The 19,930-nt window shown below is 36.4% G+C and overlaps 1 protein-coding gene across 1 annotated transcript; it reads right to left on the bottom strand.

Annotated features, from left to right (window-relative positions):
- Window positions 1–2,531: 2,531 nt before the first annotated feature.
- On the bottom strand, window positions 2,532–19,901 carry LOC123564206 (uncharacterized). The gene is made up of 4 exons (XM_045357583.2): window positions 19,795–19,901; window positions 17,794–17,932; window positions 14,189–14,294; window positions 2,532–10,427 (listed from the first exon to the last, which is right to left on the bottom strand). The coding sequence occupies exon 4, from the start codon at window positions 10,415–10,417 to the stop codon at window positions 4,565–4,567; it is 5,853 nt and encodes a 1,950-aa protein (XP_045213518.2). The 5' UTR covers window positions 10,418–10,427; window positions 14,189–14,294; window positions 17,794–17,932; window positions 19,795–19,901; the 3' UTR covers window positions 2,532–4,564.
- Window positions 19,902–19,930: the final 29 nt, after the last annotated feature.

Below are 19,930 nucleotides of genomic sequence, written 5' to 3' on the forward strand. Positions count from 1 at the left end.
TTGTTTTCCTCCATGCTATTACATGCATAAAATTTCATTTCTTTATGTAGCCAGTTTTACTCACAGATAATACGTTACGGAAAAAGCGGCTTGTGAAGGAATTCTGTATAGGTAATTGTAAAAATTAAAAGATTGAGATAATCAAATAAAGGATTTCAATTATATTCTGTCGTTTTCTTATTTGTTTTTGTAAATGCGCATCAATACAGGACTGTTCATGTATTACCAACAACTTGGAAATAAATCATTTCAATCTCAATTTTGAATGAAATCCTTGCACAGTTGTAAAAAAACCAAAACGAGTTTGTCTTTATCACAAGACATAAGAAAATCCATTGAATTACGCATTTTTCTGTAGAACAACATGCATGTTACATCCAATTTTGAGGTGTATTTTGACCTATCTCTTCCTGGTAAGGATTTTCGTATGGACTTACAATTTTTTGTTTTGATTTTTTATAAGATTAACTTCCCTTAGTTGTTACTATAAATAACTTATATTGTAACTTTTTTTTATAATTGTCCGTAGGGAAAAACCAAGGCCAATCTTCTGCGGTACAACATAGATGTTACTTTCAAATTTTAGGTGTATTTTAAGGTATCTCTACCTGGTAAGGAGTTTTTATGTGGATTTAGAAAAACAAAATAATTACAATAATTAATTAAACAACCACAAAATTATTAAATAAATAAACTCAAAATTGCTTATACGTCGCCCGAATAATTCACTCGGTCTATGGCCTCATGAAATTATCCCGCTAATGTATAACCTCTTTTCCGTAAATTGATAACTTAAAACACGATTTTTCTATACATAATTCGTTAAAATGTCTGACAGGTGTATTGTTATGGTAATCGCCAGAAAATGAATTTGTCGGTATTTTTTTTTGCCTTGTTTTGCTGAAGTTGTTGTTTTTAAGTAATAACAAGGGGTCACAAGAGTGCCAGAATGTCACAATATACGCCCGTCACAGCAAATTTCTTTACACTAGCACCTGTATTTGCAAATGGAATTTTAATCTTTTGGTTGTTTAATTAATTATTGTAATTAATTTGTTTTTCTAAATCCACATAAAAACTCCTTACCAGGTAGAGATAACTTAAAATACACCCAAAATTTGAAAGTAACATCTATGTTGTACCACAGAAGGGTGGCCTTGGTTTTTCCCTACGGTCAATTATAAAAAAAAGTTACAATATAAGTTATTTATAGTAACAACTTAGTTAAGTTAATCTTAAAAAAAAATCAAAACAAAAAATTGTAAGTCCACACGAAAATCCTTACCAGGATGTGATAGGTCAAATACACCTCAAAATTGGATGTAACATGCATGTTGTTCTACAGAAAAGTGGTCTCGATTTTTCCCTACGACTAGTAATGAAAAAGTTACAATATAAGTTATTTATAGTAACAACAAATGGAAGTAATTCTAAAGAAGGGTAACATCAAAATCCCTCCATGAAGAAGAAATGCTTCGGAAAAGGTCATTCTGGCCTCTAAGTATGACCTTGACCTTAGACCTAGGGACCTGGTTCTTGTGCACGACACTTCTTTTCGTGGTGGTGAACATTTATGCCTAGTTAAATCAAAATCCCTCCATGCATGAAGAAGAAATGTTCCGGACAAAGTTTTCATTCTTGTATCCTTTGACCTCTAAGTGTGACCTTGACCTTTGACCTAGGGACCTTGTTCTTGCGCATCAAACTCCGTCTCATGATGGTGAACAGTTGTGCCAAGTTACATCAAAATCCCTCCATGCATGAAGAAGATACGCTCCGGACGAAGTCATTCTTGAATTTGACCTTTGATCTCTAAGCGTGACCTTGAACTTAGATCTAGGGACCTGGTTCTTGCGAATGACACTCCGTCACATGATGGTGAACAATTGTGCCAAGTTTCATCAAAATCCCTCCATTCAAGAAAAAGATATGCTCCGGACAAAGTCATCCTTGAATTTGACCTTTGATCTTTAAGTGTGACCTTATCCTTAGACCTAGGGACCTAGTTCTTGCGCATGCCACTCCGTCTCATGATTGTGAACAACTGTGCCAAGTTTCATCAAAATCCCTCCATGCATGAAGAAGATATGCTCCGGACAAAGTCTGTGGACGCCGCCAGCCCGCACGCCCGCCAGCCCGAGGCGTTCCCATAATACGTCCCGTTTTTCAAACGGGCGTATAATAACTGCAGTAAAATAGTCATTGAAAAAAAATCCTTCCTCTTTGGTCATCTGCACATCTAACTTGTTCACCTGTGAAAGTTTAAAGCAAATCAGGCTAATATTGTGAGAGGAGTTGGACACACATTATTTCGGGACGTACGTACGTACAACAGCAACGCTATATTCAAACATAAATGTGTGGAGGCATAAAAAAGAAACTAAATTTTAGGAAATACGTGGAAATAAATTTTCTTCACATTCACTAGAAGTAGTTATATATATAATACCACCTGGTCAACAGTTCCATTCTATATGCTTTTGGTAAATGCAATTTGCACATACAAGTATATCGAAGAAAAACTCTGAACATTTTGTTGAAATGAACTGTATTTGTAACATTGGTACAAACATAGTGTGTTACAAATGTTTTGTATTAGTGAATAGACTTAGTGTATAAGTACACACAAGTATAAAGGCAGCAGATCTGCAATTTTAAGGGCGCATAACTCTGGCGCCTATTACATGATTCAGCAAGTTGTGGAAAGCAGCCAAGATTTGCTATCTGTGTAACATCTGGCCCAATTCGGTGAGAATTCACAAAAAATGAAGAGGTTAGAGTTATCAGTAATTCCTGCCATTTCAGGGACCATAAATACGGTGCCTATAACCCGAGCAGCTGATTTTTTAAAATAATGTTTTGAGAAAATAAGAAAGTTCAGATAACAACCCATTAACTCCTCTCTCTGTATTTCATACTTATTATATATTTTTGCATACAACAACGTAATAAATTAAATTCCTAAATAAAACAAAACCTTAATTTTGTTACGAAAGGCAACACTGATAGGTTTCTGAAAATATTTCTGTGCATATATAATTATTAGGAAAGAGTTGCAATTCTTTTTCTTATAACAAATTGGAAATCTTGTACATAAATCATGAAATTCAATAATTGAGAATACATAATATAAGATATGATATCAAAATATATGCTATATCGCATGTATACGACATATTACAAATAAACATTAAAATGTTCAAACAAAATCATCTTCTATCACAGAATGATAGAGATGCCTTTGCAAAATGTTTTACTTGAAGCAATCCCGAGCTGCTTTTGAGAAAAGTGCGTGTCTTCACAACTGCCTAATCATCTGAATAATCGTAGATGAGTCAACCAAGCACCAAGACGTCAACTGCCTTATCAGACTTTCGCTGCTTTGATTATCAAAACAAGTCTAAACCCATAATTCCGAAGTGCCTGAGCCGACTGGCTAGTTATCGAACTTGGCCGAGGACTTATTGGCAAACACATTTTGTTCAAGTCTGGTGAAGATCGGATAATAAATATTCGAGTGCGGACAAGATTTTTGACAAACAGACAGGAGTAAATCAATATGTCTCCCACACCACTGTGTGGTGGGAGACATAATTATCAATAAAATCTATAAATATATGATTTCATAGAAGAATCACTTGAAACTTTGTAATCTTTTCTACAAAAGTATGCTGTATGTTTGAGAAATATTAAGATGTGCATTTTACACCCATCACATTTGATCATCATAGGCATTTAAACAAACTAGAATTTTCATTTGTAAAATACTAAATTATTATCTAAAACAGGACCACTGCAAGTATATAGTGACAGCTAGTATGTGTACTCCGTTCAGATTTTGTCACATTAACTATACTTCATTTCTTCAATTTTGAAATTAAGATACAGTATCTATCTAGACAAGAAACTTAACTTTGCTATAAACGAATAAATAATAAATGTAGATAGATCAGTTATTTCAACCGCACAAAGACTTATCGTCTCTTAAACTTTGCATTGATTAACAAAATGAATAAAGAGCGCAGTTACTTCTTGAAACAAAATACCGACATATATTGATATTGGTTATTTACAGTTGTCTTTACAGAATTTTTTGTACAAATTCCAAGAATCATCAAGGGTAATTAATCTAGATTTCTCACTCCTCTTGCAGGGTAGCAATAAAATATCATTAAAAGCAAAAATTTAAACATATGAAAATACATGTTTTGCTATAGGCAAATCATTAAATAGGCATTGTCATAAAATGATCAAGATATTATGCTAAAATCATTTGTTCCTTTTTCAGTTCTATGATCTATAACATAACGACATTTAATAAATTACAAAATGACGACTACTTCGTTAGTAATACTGCCACCGATGGAGATTTCTACTTTTATAAGTTGAATTTGTACATATTCTGTCCATTTAACGTTAATATAACGGTATACAACAAGCACAAAAATATACAATATAAAACCATATGGAGGCTATACGCATTGTCCAACACAACAACACTTGAATCAATATAATTTACAATATATACTTGTTTAACGAGTCAATACACATCTGTTGTTTTCGTTTACTTATTTCTTGTGGGCTTTTTGGGTGAACCTCGAGCGCCGCGTCTTTTATCTTGCTTAGTAGCAACATTCACCGGTTTAATGGCCTCTTTATGTAGTTCCGGAGCGTTCTGTAGCCAACGAGTCCATATCTGCGAGGATAACAAAGTTGTTTTATTCCCAACAACAACTAGTCCTCTCTTCGCTCTGGTTAAAAGTACATTCAATCTTCTAGTGTCATCAGAAAAGCCTAGAGAGTTGTTGGCATTACACCGGACGGTGCTTACCACTATGATGTCTCTTTCCTGGCCCTGGAATCCGTCTACAGTGCTGATTTTGATAACATTCTGTATTTTTTCTTTCATCTTTTGGACCTGGCCTTGATACAAAGTGATAATACCAATCTGATGCGTAGAGAGTCTGTTTTCACGGTATGCTTCCTCGTCAACGCTGAGTAAGACATCAACAACCTTTCCAACGATGTCAGTTTCATCTGTATTATAGAATGACGTTCCGCATTTTCTTTCCATTCCATTTACATCTATAAAACAGACTGGTTTGTCTGTTGGCCACGGAAACACAATGGGCAGCCTTTGTGTTACTGAAGATGCAGCTTTTAGCTTGTTGTCATAAAACTCTCCTGATGGAAACTCCATAATAGCTGGATGCATCCTGTGTTGGATATCTAAGAAAGCGACTGGTATTGATCCTTTGCGGAACCATCTATGGAATAATGTTTCAGACAATCCGCCAACATCTGGCAGGTTTGGAGAATGACACTCTTTTGGACATTCTTTTACTACAGGTCCCAGTTGATTGGGATCACCTATCAACACGAGATGTTCAGCACCATGTACAAGACTGCACAGCAAAGTTGTCTCAAGGGTCTGTGTGGCTTCGTCAACAAGTACAAACGGAAACTTGTAGTTGTCGAGCCGAACGTCTCCTGCCCCGGCACATGTCGTAAGAATTACATCGGCTGCTGACAGAACTCTATTAATGAGCTTTGTGTTATTATATATGTTTCCTTGTTGGTCACGAACCTTAGCCCTCCTTGCTTCTCTCTCGGCAATTACAGCAACCTGACCCTCCAAAGATACATCAAACAGGTCATTTTCCACTCCTTCAATTGGTCCTACACGGACAACAGAAACATGATTTCTCAAACGGCGTGTGAGATTATCGACTGCTACATTGGTTTCTGCAACCACTAGAATACCATTGTACAATTTCATCTCAACAACATGTCTTATGATTTGACAAGCTACTTCAGTTTTCCCGGTACCAGGTGGTCCCTGAATCATAGAAACGTTTTTACTCAAAGCGTATTTTACGGCATCATTTTGACTCGAATTCAATTCCTCTCTTGCCTCAAAGTTGGATTGTTTCTCATAGTCAGCACTTCTAATTTTTGTAGGAATGAAGTCGCAGGACAGAACAATATGTGTAAATATCTCATTTATTTCTGTTCTTGAAATAATGTTCTTGAATGCCGAGACAACACGCTGGTACATAACTATATTTCCAATCAGATCAATTCTCCAATACTGGACTTTTTCAGAGGTCATAGAATGCAACAGGATGTCTGGTATATTTCCGATAATCTTCACAGATATCGTGCATGGTGCAGTATTAAGCGTTTCAATTTGTCCAGTGCATATAACTTGCTTCTTATTCTGTTTTGATATCATAACATACTGGCCTTTAAATCTAGACGCACTTTGGGCAACGGCTCCTGTTTTATAGAAATGTACTACAGTGGGTTCATTTTCAGCAGTAGTATCAACCTTTAAAAACGTAATGCACGTTTGTTTGTTTGGTGGGGGTTTTCTGTCTGTATCATACTCAATGGTGTGTTCATGAAGTTCAAATATCAGATTCATTAGATGGAGAATGCTCATATTTCTAACATATAATTGCAGGCAGGCTTTACCGTCAGCTTGATCCCTTAGATGGAGAATGCTCATATTTCTAACATATAATTGCAGGCAGGCTTTACCGTCAGCTTGATCCCAGTCCTCTTCGGCTGAAGTTGCCCATGAAATAAAGAGCTGTTCCACGAAAGTAAATGCTGACTTAAGGTCAAGGAAAACAAAGCTATGCCAGTCATCAAAAACCTCAAGGTACTCTTCCTGTGAGACATGAACAAGGGACTTTTGTAGAAGCTGGATTTTCAAATCGTTCAGCCCAAGCCTGGTGAGTAAAGACAGAACTGAAAGAAGCGGTGCAGGTGCATTTAGGATCTCTGACATAATAACTGTTATATCCATCAACACCAACTTGATTTCTTCGGGCAACGGCATAGGGACTACCTTTGATATAAAATTATTCAACATTTCAATTAAAGAAAAAACCGATTCATTTGGAATCCTCTTTGGCGACCATCTGTCTAACAGTGACTTAAACGCATATGGATTTCCACTGGCAGCAATGTTTTTGAGCTTTTCACAAAATTCTTCGTCTGATTCTGCATCTATGTCAGTTTCAGCCTTTGGAAAGGCTGACTTAAAATCAACATCGAAGTCACTGCCTCCTTCAGGTTCTTCAGGCAGCTCTTCTGCAACAGGAAGCATGTCATTTGCATCATAAATATCCCAATATGGTATTTCTCCATTGCAGTTTTGTGCATATAATTCAATCATTACAAATGGCATCTTGTTTATAAGTGGGTGTTTTCGACTTTGATCTAGTATCCTCCTGTTGAATCTCTGCAAGTCTACGCTAAGTGCATTTCTAACTTCATCACAAACGCGTTTATTCCAGTGTCGTTTTACTTGTTTTCTATCTGTTGCATTCAGCCACACAAATGTAAGGTTCTTCTTGCAATCTCGGTACAGCTGAAACGTATCTCCAGTCAAGTCCAAGACATACTCTTTTCCCAGAATGTACTTGATTTTGTAACCGAAGTGTTTCGAATAAAACAGTCCTGTTATTGTTCCTGGTGTAACTGGCTGTTCTGTCCCTATTGTGAGTTTTTCTACTATCTGTAACTCAAGAATCACACCATCTGGCATCTTAAACAGAAGAAGGTTGTTGTCATTCGTAGTAAGTGCCTTCAAAAGGTAACTCCAGTCAAAGCAATTGTGTTCAAGTGATACATATTTCTGCCATGTGTTCACCGAACTGTCCATCTGGAAGAAATTAAGCTCGTCTTCGGAAATTATTTTTGAGCTGTTAAGAGCATTTAGTAATATCTTCGTAGGAATTCCTAGTTCCAAAGCGTGCTTGCGTTCCTCAACGGAAAAAAGAGAGAAATTTATATGCTCTGAAAAGTCTTCCATCAACAGTTCAAGTGTGTCTTCCTCTGGTAATCCTAGCCTACATTCGTAATTCAATAGAAATCGGAATTTCTCGTATTCGGATACGTTCGAATATGTCTGTTGTGCGAAATCATAAATGAAATCTTCCGAAATATCACACCTATCCTCCGGCTCTCCGACTGGTATGCCACCCTCTCGTTGATATATGACCTTTTCGTGTCGAAAAGCCAACTCATTCATGTATGCCACCCCGACAACACTTAATGTAAATTCTTCCTTAAAGGCTTTTGCTTTTCTATACATTTTGTTCCATACAAATTTTGGCAGATCAGAATCTTCCTCATTATCCTCATCTCTCGGTTGCAAACCTCTTGGAATTTCTACTGCTTCACCCGTTTTGCTAGAGTCGATAACTTTAGAGAAGAGCTGCCCAAGTCTTTCGCATTCAGTGGAGGTAGGACCTTTTATGTTTGCCCATCTGTTGTAATATTTGTCAACTCTGCCTACCAATTTCTGTGTTTCGTTTTGTCTAGCAAAGTAAGCAATTATTTTTTCCTCCGTTATTGTTCCTTCTGGTTTAGTATTAGTTCCTGGATAATCATAGGGAGGCCTGACCGATCCTGGAATCAGCTGTTCATCCCATGTGACAAAATATCTATCCCCGTCAAGATCTGACCCTGCAATTTCATTAGGATGTGGTCGTTTGCCGCGTGTTGGAAAAACAATGCAGTCGACAAGATGATGTAATTTTCGAACGTCTGGATTATCTGTTTCGTCAATAGCGGTCAACACCCTGACGTCCCCTAACAAGTAGCAAGGATTCTTGCAAACAACAACCTGTCCTCGAATTGTCTTTGGTTTATCCGAAACTGTCAGACGAAGGAAACACTGTCCATAATCTAGAACAGCAGCTTGGTCACACACTCCAAATATATTTCTTGACTGTGGGATGAGTATGTCTAATTTCTCAGCTTTAGAAACCAGACTCGACTGTAGTCGCTTAAGTTCTTGTTTTAATTTAGCTTTCTTCATGTCTGACATATTTTCTATGCAACCAGCTTTGTTAATGTCCTGAGCGAAATCGACCATATTTTGCCATAAAAGAATACGGATGGCTGATTCAGAGTCTGTCAACATATTCCGAATAGTTTCCAGGTACTCCGCTTGTTTTATTTCAAAAATACTATTTCTAATTCCAAGGCCAGAAAGGAGTATGATGAACTGCTTATTCAAGTGTCCAAATGTGTACGGTTTCGAGTGACCACAGATACCAATATATGGATGTTCTTTGGTGTCAAATTTCTTCATGGAAGGTCTTACCATTATGGCTTTCTCAGGAATGTCTACGGCTAAGGCCAGAACACCTTTATATCCTTGCAGTCTTATCTGGAAAACTGAAGGTATATAATTACTTGTAATATCTGTTCCTGATGACGACGCCAATTGCTGGGCTATAGCCTTTCCTAATCCTCCGCAGCCGTCTGTAAAATTTAAGCCAGTTTCACCTGTTGTAATGTCGTTCTTTTCTGTAATATCTTCCTCTGCTACAGTTACTGTGGTAGGAAAAATACCCGAGAAAAGCAGTCCTATTCTGGCTAATCGCTTTGAGACTGTTCTGATGGAACTGAAGTCACCGTGTCTTAAAAGAATTTGTTCCACATCTCTAGCATTCCCCTGGTACATAAAGCACTTTCTTGACTTTAGACCACTTGCACTGCAACCTAAAAAGGAATACTGACAACCATTTACAAATAAACCTCCTAGCAACATCTTCTGAACAAATGTTGCCTTTACACTTATGTCAAACTTTAAGCATATTAAATGATCGTGACCCTCTCTAACAATGAATCTGCTGGTTTCTCCTTTAGTATAGTCTGTCCACGTTTGTTTCGCGAAATGTTCCGTGATCTCTATCGTTGGGATCGCGATGCAATTTTCCTTCTTTGCTTTCTTTAGGTGAAACAAGAAATGTGAGGGCACTATTCGATCTTCATCTTTCATCTTTGGATCATAATTTTGAAGTGTCGATGACTCCAGAGGAAGTTTCCCGTCAATAGCCTCTTTAATTGCAGAAATACGCTCTGCTATGTCAGGCAATTTTAGTTCTAGAAACGGAATTTGAAATCTCCGAAAAAACTTCAAATACGTTTCTCTAAATTCCGGCCACTGATCTTGTGAAATTGATAAACACATACCATCGTCATGTTCGTACTGAACAGGCCAAAGAAACACTACTAAGGATCTTTTGTATCTTTCAATTGTCTCTCCTACTTCTTTCATTTCCAGAATAGTCTCTACAACATCTACACCTACACATTTTTCTAGTAAAACAAGTACATTGATAACACAGTTGTCCGTGATGAAGTCTTGTCCATCAAGATTTCTTTCTTCACTACACTGGCTCTGGATGATGTCTCTGTTTACATCTATATAGTTTCTATCATTACATCTGTAGTCTTCTCTACTGTGAATCCCATGTTCACTCAGAACACGGCTTGCTACGTTCACAATGTCTGTAATACCTTTCAATTGTCGTATGCATTTTTTACTTATGTTTTCAATCAGTGTAGTTTTGCCCGCTCCTGCGGGGCCACACATGATGATGTTCACCATGACGGCAGTACTGAAATCACAAACAATAACGTTCTTAACTGAAAAGCAAAAACTGTCCTTAATTTCTAAATTGAATTATAAATAAAAAGAGGCACTGTCGGTTTAAGAGACACTCACACTGACATACAGGGGCCTGATATAATGTAGGCTATTACATGTAATGACTTTTTCTGATAATGTCTTACCATTAGTATCTTAAGATGTAATACGTATCATTATTAAAGTAAAAGCTTTCAATATCTTGCCTAGCATACAAAATCAAATGACGGCGCGATACATTTCAGAAAATAACTAGACGTGTGTCTTCAGGCCACTGGTCCCCCTCCGCCACCATCTCCACAACTTCCTGTCACTGCATGGCCATATGCTACTTGCTGACAATGCAAGACTAAGTAGAGTTTTATATTACCTTTGGTTGGTGGTATGAGTCATTAAAGGGGTGGGTTGCGAGTATTGGCATGGATACTACAAAACATCAAGAGAAACTTCAAGATTAGAACAACTACTTTTTGAGGGGGGGGGGGGGGGGGGTAATTAAGGCTTAAATAACATATAAAATCCAAGTTGCATAACATCACATGCTAAATAGCTTTATGACTCCAGATCAAATACTTTTTAAGATGCATGCGACACTTAACTTTTATGTTCTTTGTGTATCTTCTTTGAACTAAGTCAGGGACCATAACTCTCGTCTGGATGAGTGAAATCACAAACGAAACCCCAGTTACACACCTTCGCATGCTGAATAATACTATCGGATTTAATGACTCTATGTCAAATACTTCTTGAAATACGAGCGAAACAACATTTAAGCCCTTTAAATTTAAGCATATTTTTGAGTCTATGCCTTGAAGGGCCATCACTCTGGTCTGGCTGATTGAAATCAACAACAATAAACAACCGGCGCACAACTTTATATGCTGAATAACAAACATATGAGACCTGATGACTAGATAAATATACTTTTACAGGTATCCACGACACAAACAATTCGGATGAACGAGGGCAAATCTGAACACGGAATCGGTAAAACCGAATAATGCTCCCCGATACATGTGCTTGTCCTAATATGGGGAATAACGTATTAGAAACCAAAACAAGAGGACTATGATGGTCCTGAATCGCTCACCTCTTCCCACATGACCCAGTTTTGAGTATGACGCCGTTTTTTTCCATTATTTGACATAGTGACCTAGTTTTTGAGCTCATGTGACCGAGTTTTGAACTTGACCTATTTTCATGAAGATCCATTGAAAAATATGGTCTCTAGAGAGGTCAAAAGGTTTTTCTATTATTTGACCTATTGACCTAGTTTTCGAAGGTACGTGACCCTGTTTTGAACTTTATCTAGATATCATCAAGGTGAACATTCTCACTAATTTTGATGAACATCTCATGAAAAATATGGCCTCTAGCGAGGTCACAAGGTTTTTCTATTTTTATACCTACTGGCCTAGTTTTTGACCGCACGTGACACAGTTTCGAAATTGAACTAAATATCATCAAGGTGAACATTCAGAGCAATTTTCATGAAGATCCATTGAAAAATATGGCCTCTAGAGAGGTCAAACGATTTTAATAATTTAAGACCTACTGACCTAGTTTTTGACCGCAGTTTACCCAGTTTTAAACTTGACATAGATATCATCAAGATGTACATTCAGACCAACTTTCATACAGATCCCATGAAAAGTACGGCCTCTAGAGAGGTCACAAGGATTTTTTTATTATTTGACCTACTGACCTAGTTTTTTAAGGCACGTAACCCAGTTTCAAACTTGACCTAGATATCATCAAGGTTAACATTCTGACTAATTTTCATGAAGATCCATTCAAGGGTATGGCCTCTAGAGAGGTCACAAGGTTTTTCTATTTCAAGACCTACTGACCTAGTTTTTGATTGCAGTTGACCCAGTTTCAAACTTGACCTATATATCATCAAGATAAACATTCAGACCAACTTTCATACAGATCCCATGAAAAATATGGCCTCTAGAGAGGTCACAACGTTTTTTCATTATTTGACCTACTGACCTACTTTTTGATGGCACGTGACCCACTTTCGAACCTGACCTAGATATCATCAAGATGAACATTCTGACCAATTTTTATGGAGATCCATTCACGAGTATGGCCTCTAGAGAGGTCACAAGGTTTTTCTATTTTTAGACCTACTGACCTAGTTTTTGACCGCACATGACCCTGTTTCGAACTTGACTTAGATATCATCAAGATGAACATTCAGACCAACTTTCATACAGATCCCATGAAAAATATGGCCTCTAGAGAGGTCACAAGGTTTTTCTATTATTTGACCTACTGACCTAGTTTTTGATGGCACGTAACCCACTTTCGAACTTGACCTAGATGTCATCAAGGTGAACATTCTGACCAATTTTCATGAAGATCTCATGAAATATATGGCCTCTAGAGAGGTCACAAGGTATTTCTATTTTTAGACCTACTGACCTAGTTTTTGATCGCACATGACCCAATTTCGAACTTCACCTAGATATCATCAAGGTGAACATTCAGACCAACTTTCATACAGATCCCATGAAAAATATGGCCTTTAGAGAGGTCACAAGGTTTTTCTATTATTTGACCTACTGACCTAGTTTTTGACGGCACGTGACCCAGTTTCGAACCTAGATATCATCAAGATAAAAGTTTTGACCAATTTTCATGAAGATCATGTGAAATATATGGCCTCTAGAGAGGTCACAAGGTTTTTCTATTTTTAGACCTACTCAACTAGTTTTTAATCGCACGTGACCCAGTTTCGAACTTGACCTAGATATCATCAAGGTAAACACTCTGACCAATTTTCATGAAGATCTCATGAAATATATGACCTCTAGAGAGGTCACAAGGTTTTTCTATTTTTAGACCTACTGACCTAGTTTTTGACGGCACGTGACCCAGTTTCGAACTTGACCTAGATATCATCAAGATGAACATTCTGACCAACTTTCATAAAGATCCCACAAAAAATATGACCTCTAGAGTTGTCACAAGCAAAGTTTACGGACTGACGGACGGACGCACGGACGACGGACGCTGCGAGATCACAAAAGCTCACCTTGTCACTATGTGACAGGTGAGCTAAAAAAATGGAGATAATAAAAACAAGAAAACTGAATAACGGGAGATAATTAAAAAAAACTAGGTAAGGTGGAGTTATGGTTCTTTCTTTGACACTGCAATTCCCGTCAATGGCCTCTATCATTTTGTGAAGTTTCAATGAAATGCCATTAATACTTTTCAAGTAATGCTCCGGACAAGCCTTATTTTGTATAATAAAGGGAGATAATTCAAAAACTAGGTAAAGTAGAGTTATGGTTCTTTAACACTGCACTTTCCGTCAATGGCCTCTATCATTTTGTGCAGTTTCAATGAAATCCTTTTCATACTTTTCAAGTAATGCTCTGGACAAGCCTTATTTTGTATAATAAAGGGAGATAATTCAAAAACTAGGTAAGGAAGAGTTATGATTCTTTGAAACTGCCCTTGTCACAAAGGCTTTTATGATTATATGAAGTTTCAATCAATTGCCATTAATACTTTTCAAATTATACTCCGGACAAAAGTGTGACGGACGGACGGAAGGACGGACAAAGCGGCAACTATATGCTTTCCCTTCGGGGAGCTTTCGCGCAAAAATTTATTTCTATCGTTTATCGTAAATATCAAATGTACGAGTCATATGTATGCAATCATTTGCCGGCTTATTTAAAAGAGTATAATGATTAAATATGAAATAAAACACACCTCTATATTCTAACTGTTTCTGTTCCGCTGGGCTCAACACGATCAATGGCAAACTATATATCTGTTAAATGAGAACACCTTGGCACATCATCGCTCAGGGTGGTTCCTGTAAAAGTAAGTGCATATGTATTTAGAGTGTGGACTTGATTATCTCGATCTTTTTACTTAATTTAAAACGAACGGAGTCTGCAAGAGATTACTCTTTAAACAAAATGACTATGATGGTCCAACCCATCGCTCATCCGAATAATGTTGAAATTTACAATACATCAATGAGATCTAAGAATCAATGTAAGAATCTGATCAGGATTAATGGAGCCAGGAAGGTGCTAGAATGTAAGCATGGTTAAACATGAATCGACGTAAAGCTCATACAATAGTGTAAAAAGACAGTCAAGACAGCAATCCGATTGAAATGCATCGCCTAAAGAGCTGTGCAAAGGTGTACTTCAGTCCGACTGTCAGGACAATATTTACCTATTTAATATGAAAAAGCCTATAACTCTGTAAAAGTTTCAGTCATATACACATTTAAAACCATAGTACCTCACCTAATAAAAGCATATCACTAATAATAACGATAATAACAACTAGAACTGTCACAGGAGTGACGAATAATACCCCCATGAGAAGGCCTTGTCACAGAAGTATGGCAACCATAGGAAAGAAATGGCCAAAAGAAGATGCAAACGATCTGTGTATCAAAACATTTTTAAATCTGTCAATCCTTTCATGAGTCCGGAAACCATGAGTTTGGCAAATTTTAAGTTGGAAAGGGGCCATAACTACGTCAAAAAGTGGTGGTTTGTAGGCAAAGTCGAACTTGACCTGTATTTAATGATGTTACATCTGTGTACCAAAATTCTGTTAAGCCTTTCATGAGTTATTGTACGGAAACCATGAAAACCAACGGAGCGACAGACCGACAAACCGACTGACAAGCTCGCTCCTATATACCCCCAAACTTCGTTGGCGGTATAATAATAATAACTTTAAGCAATGGGGATAAAATATTTGACAATAGCCAGTCTAAGACGGTCCTGTTATCTGTCAGTGAAGTATATACAATATTGTACTGTATAAAGATGGACTAAACTTTGCAAATATAAAAAAAACTACAGTTGTTAATTGCTTGTAGAATGTGTTAACAGAAGAAAATAGTTTTAATAACATTTCATTTTTAAAATGGTGGGAAAATAAGATAAAAATGCAATGAAATATTTTTCATTATATCAAAATAGATATTGGACATAGGATATAGACTGGCTATATTCAAAGTTTTGGAAATATCTTTTTTTTTAAATATCACAGTCTAGGAGCTGGTCTACACATTAAAGTGAAGTAATTCTGAAGAAAGTACATAGACACTTTTAGTTGGGTCCATTTGACATATGTTGAATATTTATACAAAGTTGTCTAAATATTCATGCAAGCATGAAATGTTACAGACAAAAGCATAACAGTGACCTAAAATATTTAGCAAACCAGACAGGGAAAAAATCAATGTTGACATCTGACCTCAAAGTGTTGACCTTTGAGCTAGGGATCTGGATGTTGTGCATGACAAATGGCCTGATTATGGGGAAAGTTTGTGCTAAGAAAAAAATAAACATGGGTGACAGAGGTGTGGAAATGACATAAAAAAACAACAACTAATGACCTTTGTCCTCCAAGTGTGACCATGACCCTAGAGCTAGATGTTTGGGTGTTGCGCATGACACGTCAGATTATGGAAAATATTAAGTAATATTAAAATACATTGATGGATGACAGAGTTATAGACAGTCAAGAAAAAAAAACTATTGACCTTCGACCTCCAGCTGTTATCTTGACCTTTGAGCACGTGGTTTGGGTGTTGCTCATGATACGTCGTCTGATTATTGGTTACATTTGTGCCAAGTAATATCAAAATCCCTTAATGGACGACAGAGTTATGGATCGGACAGGACAAAACCCAACTGAACTTTGACCTTCAAGTGTGACCTATACCTTTGAGGTAGGGGTCTGGTTTTACGTATGTCATGTCCTCTGGTTAGGAGGAATATTTATGCCAAGTACAAAATGTAATATTTATTTAGGAGAAGAACTCTATAAGACTTGTCATTCATTCTAATCCTTTCCATCAACTGTACTTGTAATGTTAATATATAAATATAACTATGTATATTGTTTGGAATAAATGTTTAAACCAAATGTAATATTCATATTCAGTTGACAGAGCTATAGACAGGACAGGAACAAATGAAATCCTTTTAAGTTTGACCTCCAAGTGTAACCTTGACCTTTGTGCTCGGGGTCTTGATTTGTGCTCGATATGCTGTCTAATTATGAAGAACATTTGTGCCATGCAATGTTATAATCACTCCATGGATGGCACATTTCTGCACCGGACAAAAACAGCCTTTTTAATATCATCTTTACCTTTTACTAAGCTAGGTGTCTAAATGATATGCATACATAGACATAATTACTGTAAAAAGTTATTTATATTGATAAATATCCATTAAATATAGGTTATTCTGAATCGCTATACTTTATCTGTTCTGTTCTATACAAAATAGTTGTTTGTTTTTTCATAACTTGTGTCCTTAGATATTTTCAAATGCTATCCCATTCATTTGACTGTGTCTTCACCTCACGTTAGAACCATTTAGTTTGAATCATTTTTCATGTTTCTATATGTTAAATTGACTGCTTTGTTTCGTTGTTGAAATTATAACAATAAAAAGTTAATTTATAATGATACAGCATTTCACGAGTGTCCGTATAGTTTCTATAAACAGAAATGAATAACAGCAATATTGATACGGAATACCCAGAAATGACTCGAACAACACGTGCACTCGAGCTCATTCGTGGAAGACGGGGAAATTCGAATATTAGGCAAAGAAAGCGATATTTCACATGAGCTTTTGTTCCTAAACTATCTTAAAAATACCAAATCAAGAAAAAAAATCATGCCCGAGTCGGCAATCGGACCTAGTTGGCCGCGGCAATAAACAGTTCCCTGTGGTGGGTACTTTACGCTCGTTAAATATAAAAGGGTTATTATGCGCGCCTCGTACGGAATACAAAACCCCAAGCTGTGTGTATTTCAGAAGAAACTCTCCCAAAAACCTTATTGAAAGTGTTACTAGGAAAATAACATATCAAGCAAAAGGAATAAGTACTTTTAAAAAGGAGTAAAATGCCATCCAAACCAGTCAGCAGTTAAAATGATGTTGTGTGGCGGGAAATAACAATTCGGGCACAATACTCCTAACAAATGAGTGAGTAGGAATTGTCTTTGCTTTTCTTCAGCCTTACTTTTCTGAACAAAAAAAAAATGTTGTTGTTTTATCTCAAAAATTTAATTGAGTAGTTAAGCAAATACACCCATTCTCTGTAGCTCTGTTTATGAACGAAATTGTACATGTTGAGCATTCGTCCCATTTTCATTTTCTGAAAATTGGTTCGGAAAACCCAGCAACATTGTAATCAAAGCTGCGTGCATTCCATCATGAAATGTGACATGATCGTAAACGGACCGTGATATTTCTGGATAATATCTCAAATCAGAATATTTTAGAAAATTACACGCTAAATGTATAAATGCATTAACTCACATCTTGTACAAGTACATGTCAGTTCACATGGCAGAAAGAATGTGCACGATAAGTTTTTTACATGTCTCTGAGATTTTTTTATCTTGTCCATGAAAGTTTTCTCTATCTCTTGCCGATGACTGTTAGCTCCATCCAAGCTCTGGAATAAATAACAAAATATGAACAATAATTCAATCTTTCCGTTTCGCTTTAGGATGCTGACACGTGATAGCTCAAACTTAAAACTCAGGTTGCGCTATAAATGGAACAAGTGGCAAAATGTTCAGTGCCAGATCTAAATATATATATTAAAGCTACTCGCCCACTTTCGGTGAAATGTTTCAACATGTTCATTTCCACCAAGTTTGGCATTGAATGTATATATAATACTGAAAAAAGTTATAAAGTGGGTGCAAATAAAATGCAAGAAGAATGTAAATTCTCTGCTTTATTTCAAAAGCATTGCAACGGTTTACTATACGTACCGTCTGCACATTTGGTTATTTATAAGAATATCTTGCAAAAACCTTATATCAATTAGTTTGTACCCCCAGTCACTTTCAGAGTACTCACTTTTTATAGATTTTGAGAGAAATTATTTTTCGCCTAAAAATGTGCGAGTTATTCCCTTTAATATCAAGCCAAAAAGTTCAGTTTTAGATGAGCTACCATTGACGGTGTTCTTTCAGATGTAATGGATAAGTTTTCAAGGTTAAAGATACTTAAATTTACACCTCATTTATTTTTTAAAAAATTCAAATTAAACATTTAACTTATTTTCATTCCGACGACAATGACTTTCTAGTTTTTATTTGATTTTTCAAACATCCTGTGGCTTTCTGTATATGGAGAAATATACAGTACAACCTTTCCAGAGCGGCCTTCTCTTAAGCAAAAACTCTCCATAACAACATCATCAAAATTTCCCTAAGCAGAAATATACTATCAAATTTACCTCTCCAGAACAACAACCTCTACATAACAGTCAATAATTGTATCTCCCAAAGGGTTTTGCTCCACAGAGGTTGCACTGTAGTCCGATAATAGCCAATAAGGGGAAATCCAAATCTGAAACCTAGTTATTAGATTAATTTTCACAAAGAACTATAAAATACATTTATTTTTATAGCTCTTTGATTTTCATGATAACAGGCAAAGTACCATTTGCTAGAAATGATGCCAAATTTGCCAATGTACTTATGAATTTGGCACCTGGCTACTTATTATAATTATGTCTTCCGCGGAGAATCCTACGTTAGCTGAAAGAATGCTATGGAACTGTGGTGTATATGCACCTTAAAGAGAAGTATGGCATGGTTAAATGTGTACAAAATTATGGTATATTTAGGATTTTAACTAGAGATAAAAATGTCTCACCTTAAATTAGACCGTACAATTAATTACGACAATAACTAAGCTAATTACTTCCTACACTTTATCATATTTAACCAGAACTACCCACATTCACTGGATCTATTGATCGGTTACCTCTCGTCTATCAATAAATCACCTCTTACATGTGGAAAATTTACATGAGCTTCTGTTTGTCATTCTCGCATATCAGCAGAGGTCTACCATGGTCACTGGTTGACGAAACCACAGAAACATGTTTTTCTGAGCATTTATAGAATATGGGAGTTTTTTAAGCATGATGATTGAGATATGTGCTCAGTTTGTTTTAAAATGTGAAAATATATTGGTTGAAGGTTGGCAGGGGCGGATTGGGAGGGGTGCTGACCCCCAAGTGTCAGTGGACGAAACTCTTATGGATGAGAAAACGAATAGAAAGTCAACTTGTAAAAGTGACAGAAACCTACGATGTTTGAAAGTCTATAAAATTGTCTTATATCTGAACTAGGGCATAGGTGAAACCCACGTAACATTTTTTGAAAATTTAATTATGAATATTTACTGTACTGATAGGCCTAAATAACTGTAGGATAAATAACTGTACCATTCCATTGAAATATAAATAGTAATCATTTGGTGCATTTAGATAATAAAATGAAAAAAAAACCAAACCTGGAAATGAAAAACAGCAACTTGCGAGAAAGAAGACTAGAGCTATCTGGGTAATATACCCGTTTTCGGAAAAATATAATTTGTACTTTCACTTTCGTTTTGTTGTTTTGTTCTAGGATGGTTTCATCGGACAGTA

The sequence above is a fragment of the Mercenaria mercenaria genome, chromosome 2, assembly GCF_021730395.1.
Source record: "Mercenaria mercenaria strain notata chromosome 2, MADL_Memer_1, whole genome shotgun sequence".
Taxonomy (NCBI): domain Eukaryota; kingdom Metazoa; phylum Mollusca; class Bivalvia; order Venerida; family Veneridae; genus Mercenaria; species Mercenaria mercenaria.